This window comes from Bremia lactucae, linkage group LG8 (genome assembly GCF_004359215.1).
Source record: "Bremia lactucae strain SF5 linkage group LG8, whole genome shotgun sequence".
Lineage (NCBI taxonomy): Eukaryota > Oomycota > Peronosporomycetes > Peronosporales > Peronosporaceae > Bremia > Bremia lactucae.
In genome coordinates, this window is record NC_090617.1 from 1,279,815 (window position 1) to 1,288,237 (window position 8,423).

An 8,423-nucleotide genomic window follows, 5' to 3' on the forward strand; every position below is an offset into this window, starting at 1 on the left:
ACGTCGGCGCGTGTTTTACCGACTAATGGATACGCGTCGAGCCAAATTTGATGCATGAGAGATGCTAGGGGGATTCGAGACCCATCAATTCGACGTTGGGTCTTGACAACCTTTGCAATGGCAGCCAGGACGTCTGTCTTGGTACGGTGCTTTTTACTGCCCGTCATTTTTGTATATAGTAACGCAAGTTCCGGTGCGGAAGCACAGGATTCAATAGCTTGAAGTGTAGTGTCGATATGTGTCGATTCGTCGCTTGGGGAAAGCTTCTTTAGTGACATGGGAAATGATTGGAAAAAGTGTGCGTGAATCATCGCGTGCACAACATCTTGGACCTGCTGATTCGTTACTAATTGCGTCGTTTGATTAAAATAACGAAGAAGCGATGAAATGCGAAACCAAGGGCCTTGACGTTGCAATAAACGCGCATACAATTGTTGCTCAAAAGGTTGGAAATCAGTCAAGAAACGCGACGCAATGGCGATTTCATCAGCCGACAAGAGCGCACGAAAATCTTCACGGTCATGTAAAATTGTGGAAACGACTAGTTTTATATGACGAGCGTACGCGTCTTCCCATACTGGCGCGGCATCAATTGGCTCGTTAGACGTTTCCTCTTGCTTGAACTTGTCCATGAAGCAATGCGGAAATTGCAAGGTAACGTCACTCTTTGGAGTATCTCTTTTGAGTGACCTTAATTGCTACATGACCAATGAAGTTCTAAAGTTGCAACTTTCCTTCCAAAGGACTGGATACTTTACAAATCGGGAATCGCAGGACCACGAATCGATCAGAAATGGGGGGGAAGGGCGACATGGCTACTCCGTCGCCTCTGATTCAGGATGGCACGATCCCGTCCGCCAAGTCTCGACGCCAGAGTAATGGCAATGGCAATTTGACCAACTACCAACGCAAAGTAATCTGTGAGTTCTATCGCAAGAGTGGCGGTGTCATGTCGCAAAAAGATTTGGCACAGTGGACCAAGCACGAGTTTGGGCTGAAGAAGACCCCGGCCCAGTCGACAATTTCAGGCATTCTTCGTCGTCAGCACGAGTTTATTAATATGAGCACACTCGAATTAGGAATTAAGAAACGACGGGTGGTGCAACATCCTCAACTTGACTCGGCACTCGCGAATTGGGTCATTCAAATGGCTGGAAGAGGGCAGACTGTCCAAGGGGATCTCACAAAGGAGAAAGCCAAGGAATTTGCACACATGCTTGGTATTCCCGAAAACGAACAGCCCGAGTTCTCGAATGGCTGGTTGCATTCTTTTCAGCTACGTCACAACTTTAGTTTTCGCAAGTTTAATGCCGAACAGCACCACCCGCCATCATCTTTCAACGATCCTCGACGTCTTGGCGCCAAAGTGCTGTATTGGACAACCATGGACGCACTCATGGCCGAGACGGATACGTACGATCTGAAAGACGTGTTTGCCGTGGACGAGACCCCGGTATTGTACACAATGCCCCCGTTACAAAGCGCATTAGCAGAAGGTCGACTACGTTGTAAAAAGCGGTTTATCGTGTCGCTAGCCGCCAATGCCGATGGCTCGGAGAAGCTTCAGCCGTTGTTTGTTTCTCATTATGAACATCCCAAGTGTTTTCGAAAGAAAACAGCCGAACAACATGGACTGCATTACTTTTGGAACACGAAAGCTTGGATGACGGGTGTGATTTTTTCACGATGGCTCCAGCGATTGGATTTTGCCATGGCAAATCAAAAACGACGTATTCTATTGATCATTAATGACATGTCGTCGCACGTGGTAGCGCACTTGGAGCTCCAGAACGTGGTTCTTTATGTTCTCAGTCCCCTTGTGTTTCCAATGCTGAATCCAATTACCGCACGTCTTTTGACGACATTTAAGAAACGATTTCGACGGTATTACTTGCGATATGCGATTGACAAGGCCGAAAGTATGAAACATGCCATGTTTGACGTCGATGTGTTGCAAGCAATGAAGTGGGCAAACGCAAGTTGGGACGAAATCTCGGCCGAAACGATACAACGAGCATGGATACCAACGCAATTGGTGCGAGATCGTGTGACGCTGGACGAAGACAATAATGGTTTGCTTCACGAAGAAGAAGAAGGGCTCTTGGATTCGGAATTAAACCACTTGATACTCTTTTTACGTCTATCAAATCCCGTCCCAATGATGGAGTATCTCAATGACGAAAGCATGTCGGAGTATCCCGTTCATGAAGATAAATTCGACGTCGTGTCTAATGTATGTGAAGTACCTGAAGACGACGTGGAGGAATCAAGTGAAGACAATGGTTCCGGACGGACCTTGTCATTGCAAGAAAAACTCAAAGCGTTTCGAGATGTTTTACATGTCTTGAAAGACCGTAGCGATGCCGATGATACTGCACTTAATGCCATTCGACGCGTGCAGGATGCCATTCGTATGGAAGGACAAAAGGAAGCACTAGGGACGACGCTCCATGCCTCTAGCGATGTCAAGAATGTGTTTGATCTTGACCCTAGCGTCAATACAGAAGGTCCTTCTGGCTCTGAAACAGCTCATACCCTGTCGTCGCTTGATGATGTAACCCAACAACACATGGATGCAGCTTTGCTCTTGGATTCGTCTGAAAGCGCGTTGTCTGCGGCGTCTGCTTCGTTGGCGGAAGGTGCAGGCGATCACACGAGTGTTATGCTCACGGAGACGGTTGAAAACGATCGCCATCACGTTCATGATAGCGCGTACGCTGTCATTTAGCTCGGTTACGTGCAATGTGATTTCGATGGGCTTTCTAAAGCGGTTTGAAGGTGCTTGCAACAAGTTTTCAGCCTTTTAAATGTCACGGTTGCAGTTGGTGTGTCGAAAGCAGCTACCAACAGATTTTTGCGTTTCGAAAAAGGACTTGATGGCGAATTCTATCGACCATGAAGAGCTTTTACTCGACGTTATGACCCAATACTTGCTACCCAGTTACTGAAGCAATCTTCATGTTTATATACGATGTCGAAGGTAGGTTACCATGGGGGTACGTACTCGGTAGCCTCCTGACTTTATTCAAAGGGTTATGCATTTGGGAACAAGTACTCGGTATATGATTGGTTAAAAGGATGTTTGTTTAATTGCACGTTTTCTTCTTCTCTACGCGCAACTTAAGCGTTGTATCCGACGCTCGACCGTGGCCAGCTGCTTCCGAAGAGAGCGGCGACGGCCCTTTTGATTGCGTCCATGGGCCATTGCCAGCGCTTCTTGGAGTGTCTGCACACGACTCTGTAGGTCTTGTAGTGATCCAGCAATGAGCGCAACGTGGTCGCTACAAAACACGTCGTCAGCTGTCTCGCCACGGGCTTGTGCTTTGTCTCGACACGCGTCACAAAGCAACACGTGCATGCGGCAATACGCACAACGGGAGCCCGATAGTGTATCGTATGGAACACGACAGCGCTCGCAGTGGCCCGTGACGGTCGGATCGTCCGATGCCATCGTCACGCGCTGGTCAAAGACAAAATTCTTGCCCTGAAAGACCCCGCCACCGTCCGGATAGCGCTCAAGGTAACGATGAATCCCTCCTTTTAATTGATAGACATTCAAAAGTCCCAAGTGTTTTAAATAAGCCGATGATTTTTCGCACCGAATGCCACCCGTGCAGTACATGAGCACTTTTTCCTTTTGCTGTAACATTGGGAGTTCGTGACGTACCCAGTGTGGAAACTGTCCAAACCGACGGGTTTTAGGATTTAACGCGCCAATAAAGTGACCAATGTTATATTCATAAGCATTTCGAACGTCAATGAGTGCAATCGACGTGGGATCGGCGTTTAATTGCTCGAATCGGAATTCCTCAGGGCTCAAGTGATGGCCTCGCAAACTTAAATCGAACGCGTCGTCTGGAAGTTCCAGAGCTACAATCTCGGCAACGATACGCACTTGCAATGCTGGGAAAGGAAGTACGTGCGACTTACTGGTCTTCCAGTCCACATTGGAAAACAATGGCTGCTGCTTCATTGTGTCCATGTAGCTCTGTACACTGGCGATTGAGCCACCCAGTGTACCGTTAATACCTTCCTGGGCGAGCCGTACGCGACCAGTGAGTCCCAACGAAGAGCACAGGTGCTCTTGAGTAGCTGCAAAAACTTGTAGCTCCTTGGGAGTCTCGCTGAGACGCACATATTTGTAGAATAGCACCACGACGAATGCTTCGTCGCGCTCCATTTTTGGACCGAGTGCACTTGCGCTATTCTTATACGTCTAAGGACAAACCTATTGGATAAAATACGTGAAAATACTTCGAAATCGCGTGACCACTCTCGCATATACTCTATAATGTAAATTAGTCTTTAATTTAATTCCTAATACACCAGTGCAACAAAAAGACGGATCACCGCTTCCGTGACGCCCACTTGTGTAAAAGCACAATCTTGTTGCCCATTAAGTACCTCGCTGCACGCAAGAGAAAACGATTAAACTGATTTTTTGCTGTACGCGAAGCTGTGTGCGTTGCAGTGCGACGTCGTAAACGGCGACATGCTTAATACAGTATGTTTCATTAACTGCGCAATAAAACTAAACGACTTTTCAAATTAAAATATTTCGCTACCATTACATAGATATTATTTGTTTAGAAATACTATATATTCCCTAAAAATGCTTTAAATTATTATCAATTAATAATTTACTTAATATTTATAACATCATCACATTTGGTAAGATTAAAGCAAATGCAACAGTTGTGTCGTTCTTGTGTCATTCACGACAGTAACCGCCACATCAGCACGACAACGAACCGTCGCCTGATGTTCCACCTTCAACAACAAGTAGGCGAATCTTGGTCCTCTTTTTTGTTCCCATCCTGAGCGCCAGCAAGCCACAATTTCCTCATGATCAGTTTTAGTCGCTTTCGTTCGTAATTTCTTTATTATAAATCAATTTGCTACTTAACATGAAAGTGCGCATATATTGCAAAGTCTTTGTGCGGTCCTTTCGACCTACTGAAGCTGAGAAAGGCCTGTATGAAGGTTTTTCAATATGAATTCTAGCTACGAACAAGTTGCTACCATTCCGCAACTCTCATAAATAGGGAGGGTGGTGTGGCTACACGGTTCCCTAATAGTATGCTTGATACATATGGCCGCAAATTTTAAAGAAAATAAGCTTAAAAAGTCGATTCTGTACATAGTTGTGCACGACATTGATGGGCTTCTGCTCACGAACTGTGCCTTCATAACCAGCCCAGCTTGATCAAGAGATCAACGTTCCTAGAACCAAGGTGGTGGTTTCTGATCTCTTGGCACTCAATCTCTGTAGATTGTATTATAAATCTGAATCTACAGCTGTGAGAAATTACTGATCCATCGTACCTGCAGTCGCGACTGAGACCAAATGGTTAAAGCCAATTCGAGCGAGAAAGTGCCCTCTTTAAGCAAAAATAATACTTTAAAATTGAATAGTTGGAATATCACGCCGTAGATGAAACATACAGCATACGATTCTACCTAGTTACAAGAGTAGCAACACTATTCATTGCATACCCTACGATTTTAGTAAGACCTGATGGACCATAAGAAGTTTGTTCAAAACGGGATTGGAAATCCAAGCTTCCAGGTTTCCAAACATCATAATGGTAGAAAACTCTTCATCGTGCTCTAGCGCGTACTTGAACGTAACCGATGTCGCCAATTTCGCCAACTCGTTGACATCATCTACATTTCGAATGGCCAACTGCAACAGTTGAATAACGGCAGCGTTGAGAAGCTTATAAGTCATCTCGGACGGCTCAGGTATAGACATTGAGATGTGCTTCTTGACAAAGGCGGACGATTCTGATATGGTCGGTGCCATAAAAACAACGTCGAGATACTTCTTGTAGCTGGCGACAAAATGTTCATTGTATTCCGAGGTCTGGTAACTCCATATATTGGAGGGTTGTTGTGCTGCTACCTGTATCTTCTGTCTCAAAGTACCCGGAGATACACCGAGCAAAGCCATTGTGGCAAATTCAAAATCTTTGCTACATTTTATCCCACGAGCTGTTATGAGCGGTAAGAAAGCTTCTTGATAAAAAGATGGTTGTTTGACCAAAGCTTCTGCCGTTATTAATGGATTAATGTTCTTAAATGAATTTGAACGCACAAAGTCCTTATTCAGTCTATCGAGTGAGTGTCTAATGTCTGCAAAAGTCTTTTCAGCATCGCGCGCAATCCCATCCACGCCAACAGCTTCTCGAAGCCTGCGCTTTGCATCAATATCCTCTGGGATCGTCGAATACTCGTCGAAGTTTGACGCAATGTACTTAGTAGAGTCACGCGTAAATATGGACATACTGTGGCCATACGACGACTTGGCGCACGCAGCCACAAGAAAAAGCACCGTGCTAAACATTAATCTTTCGGCGTCTTGTTCACTGTCTAAAGGAAGGAACAACTGGTGGTTGGCGGGAAAATTACGATGTGAGAGTGAAAGGAATCCTAGTCAACGGAGCAAGACAGACATTCGCTCGTGCCACGCAGCTGGAACGCAGCGTGAAAATATAATTTAAAGGACGGACTCTTGCTACTGATCAGCTAAATGTGCCTCAAGCCAGTTCGCCGAAAGGATTTTTGTGACATCTCAGAGATGAAGAAAGGACGTTGCGATCATAAATAGTAGCGTTGAAGCAACTGAAGAATCCAAGAGGGTACTGACTAGCGAAGACAGGTAGGGGATCAGATCGCTAATCTCGACTTTTAAGCAAAAAAGTCGTATCCTTTTTAGTATTGCATCTGACCAAAGAGGTGAGTATAGACCAATGCTCTTAGCTACTACAGTACCCGCAAAGATCAAGCCTGCGGCGAGACCTTGTTATAAAGCACTTTTCGGAGGTTGCAAGCCAAAAGCCCCGTTTTGCCGCAAGGTCCGCCTATCTGCAATTTCGGGGGTATGTCTCCTGTAAAGTAAGACGGAAATTTATACAAAATGCCCTAATTTGATATTGGCCAGAAACAAATGTGCGATCGTAATGTGCTTGATATCACCATTTAGTCCTCCGCATATTAAAGAGAACGCCTTTTTGAAAACGCATATAAGCGCAAAAAGGTCGACACTGAACATGGTTGTGCAAGACATTGTTGGGCTTCTGCTTACAAACTGTCGCCTTCAGAACCAGCCTAGCTTTATCAAGAGACCAACGATCCTAGAGCCAAGGTGGTGGTTCTTAATATTTTGGCACTTATTCTTTGTAGATTAAATCAGGAATTTGAATCTTCAGCTGTGACGAATTACTGGTCCATCGTACCTGCTGTCGCGACTGAGACCATATGGTCAGCGCCAATGAAGCGAGAAACTGCCACTCTTTTTGATTATTTTCCTGCATCCGTCGTCTGTATCTACGACTAATTTTAAAACACCAAATTGAAGCAAAATACCACGTTGAAAAAACATTATGCTCGATACACGAAAGTATCTTATTGTGCAGAGCATCACAAATAATCGCGGCTTGCAGCGGCTTCTTTTAGAACCGACGCCTTAAGGAATAGGCTACAGCTTATAATTACGGAGTTTCAAGCGATATTAGTGCCAAGGCAGTGCTTGTAACGGGGTGTATCGTTACATGAAATTAACTTTTAAGGTTATTAATTAATATATTATCTAAAAGGTAGATAATATCTTCAGGATATTACTTTACATAGTAATATTCAGAATTCTTATCCATAAATAGGTATAGACCATTATATCGATTTATTCTGTAGACTTATCAGCTGTAGGAGTAATCAAAGAGAGAGTTACAGATAAGATAGAGATAAGAATTCAATTACATGTTAAGTATTAGATTATAATTAAGTAAGCATTTACAAAGATAGAAAAAGAGACACTTAATTATATTAATACAATTTTCATTTTACCCTCTTAAAGCTACTTACCTTAAAGAGAAGTTATCCTCTGCACGTACTAGTGTACGTGAAATAACGTAAGGCACCACTCACAACCGAAGCAGTGCGAAGTGGACTTGTACTGAAACAGTACAAGTCTTAGTGCCCCGTTACACCTGGTAGCACTTTGTAGTCCGTCCAAGGACCACAATTCCCACATCTAACATGGACATGTTAGATGATAGTGGGAATACGCATCACGTTTCCCCTGAAAGCTATTCCTTTCTAAGTGACATAGCAAGGAGTGCGGTCGAACGAATGAGTTCGACCGTAGGAAACGATACAATCTTGGCAATGCTGTCCAATTTGGACAGAGATGCCCTCCATTCAACTATCGCCAAGTTCATACAACATGAACTTGACGAGATGAAGGAAAAAGTAGCCTTGCTGAATCAGCAAGGCTCTCAACAGGCAGAACTGTTGAGGTTACAACAGGTACAGACCCCTGTACCTGGGATGACGCAAACGCGTCGTCCCGAAACTTTAAAGATTGACATCTCTAAGTATAGGGGAGTCGAAGAAGACTCCCTCTTGAGATGGTTTGTCGAGTT

At 44.5% G+C, this 8,423-nt stretch overlaps 5 protein-coding genes across 5 annotated transcripts; 2 read left to right on the top strand and 3 right to left on the bottom strand.

The window, feature by feature from the left end:
* Positions 1-15: 15 nt before the first annotated feature.
* On the bottom strand, positions 16-632 carry CCR75_003654 (uncharacterized protein; the record flags this gene model as incomplete). Its single annotated transcript, XM_067961748.1, is given in 2 exon segments — positions 16-22; positions 34-632. The coding sequence occupies 2 exon segments, from the start codon at positions 630-632 to the stop codon at positions 16-18; spliced, it is 606 nt and encodes a 201-aa protein (XP_067823535.1).
* Positions 633-793: 161 nt separating this feature from the next.
* Positions 794-2,728, top strand: CCR75_003653 (uncharacterized protein; the record flags this gene model as incomplete). The annotated part of the gene is made up of 2 exons (XM_067961747.1): positions 794-1,473; positions 1,813-2,728. The coding sequence occupies 2 exons, from the start codon at positions 794-796 to the stop codon at positions 2,726-2,728; spliced, it is 1,596 nt and encodes a 531-aa protein (XP_067823510.1).
* Positions 2,729-2,971: 243 nt separating this feature from the next.
* CCR75_003652 (uncharacterized protein) lies at positions 2,972-3,488 on the top strand (the record flags this gene model as incomplete). The annotated part of the gene is given in 3 exon segments (XM_067961746.1): positions 2,972-2,996; positions 3,126-3,240; positions 3,254-3,488. 3 exon segments carry the CDS (start codon positions 2,972-2,974, stop codon positions 3,486-3,488), a joined length of 375 nt encoding a protein of 124 aa, XP_067823511.1.
* CCR75_003651 (uncharacterized protein) lies at positions 3,110-4,180 on the bottom strand (the record flags this gene model as incomplete). The annotated part of the gene is made up of 1 exon (XM_067961745.1): positions 3,110-4,180. The coding sequence occupies one exon, from the start codon at positions 4,178-4,180 to the stop codon at positions 3,110-3,112; it is 1,071 nt and encodes a 356-aa protein (XP_067823512.1).
* Positions 4,181-5,497: 1,317 nt separating this feature from the next.
* Positions 5,498-6,346, bottom strand: CCR75_003650 (uncharacterized protein; the record flags this gene model as incomplete). The annotated part of the gene is made up of 1 exon (XM_067961744.1): positions 5,498-6,346. One exon carries the CDS (start codon positions 6,344-6,346, stop codon positions 5,498-5,500), a length of 849 nt encoding a protein of 282 aa, XP_067823513.1.
* Between the last annotated feature and the right edge of the window lie 2,077 nt (positions 6,347-8,423).